The 504-nt window shown below is 61.7% G+C and overlaps 1 protein-coding gene across 1 annotated transcript in view; it reads right to left on the reverse strand.

Moving 5' to 3' along the window:
* Window positions 1-401: 401 nt before the first annotated feature.
* ANKRD34C (ankyrin repeat domain 34C) overlaps window positions 402-504 on the reverse strand; it is a gene marked incomplete at its 5' end in the record, with an annotated part of 1,478 nt that continues 1,375 nt past the window's right edge. Inside the window, one exon of the mRNA XM_035890195.1 lies at window positions 402-415. Within this exon, the coding sequence (XP_035746088.1) occupies window positions 402-415 (14 nt within the window). The remainder of the gene's footprint in view (window positions 416-504) is intronic.

Genomic DNA, 504 nt, shown 5'->3' on the forward strand with positions numbered 1-504 from the left:
CGCTGCAGAAACGGAGCCAAACCCGCTCCCGACCCGGGCCCACTGGAGGCTCCGGGTGCAGCAGTCCCGGGGTTAGCTCAGCCGCTGGAGTTTCAAAGGGCTTGGAAATCCCTGAGGCGGAGAATCGTCTCCTTCTCCACACAGTGCGGGCACCCACAGGTCCCATTGCCAGGGAGGGGTATTTCTGCTCCCCCCACCCCGCCCGGCGGTGAGCTCCTTTCCTTCCCGGTAGGCACTTTGCAAACACATCAGCCCCATGGCTCCCCGGCGTGGGGCTCCAGACAGGTTTCTGCGTCAGAACGAGCGGGATGGAAGAAAAACGGATTGTAAATAACGAGGAATAAGTGAACTGCAGGTGGAAGCCTTCGTGCAAAGCCTGGCGTGGTCTGGGATCGGATCCCTCAGGCAGTCGCTCCTGGGGAAAAGTCCAGAAGTGAACGAAGAGTACAAGGGAGAAGCTGGCTGGGCCGGCTGCCCAGGCTCTCCCTGCGGCTCTGGCGAGTG

Source organism: Egretta garzetta, unplaced genomic scaffold (assembly GCF_000687185.1).
Source record: "Egretta garzetta isolate BGI_Z169 unplaced genomic scaffold, ASM68718v1 scaffold972, whole genome shotgun sequence".
NCBI classification, from domain to species: Eukaryota; Metazoa; Chordata; class Aves; order Pelecaniformes; family Ardeidae; genus Egretta; species Egretta garzetta.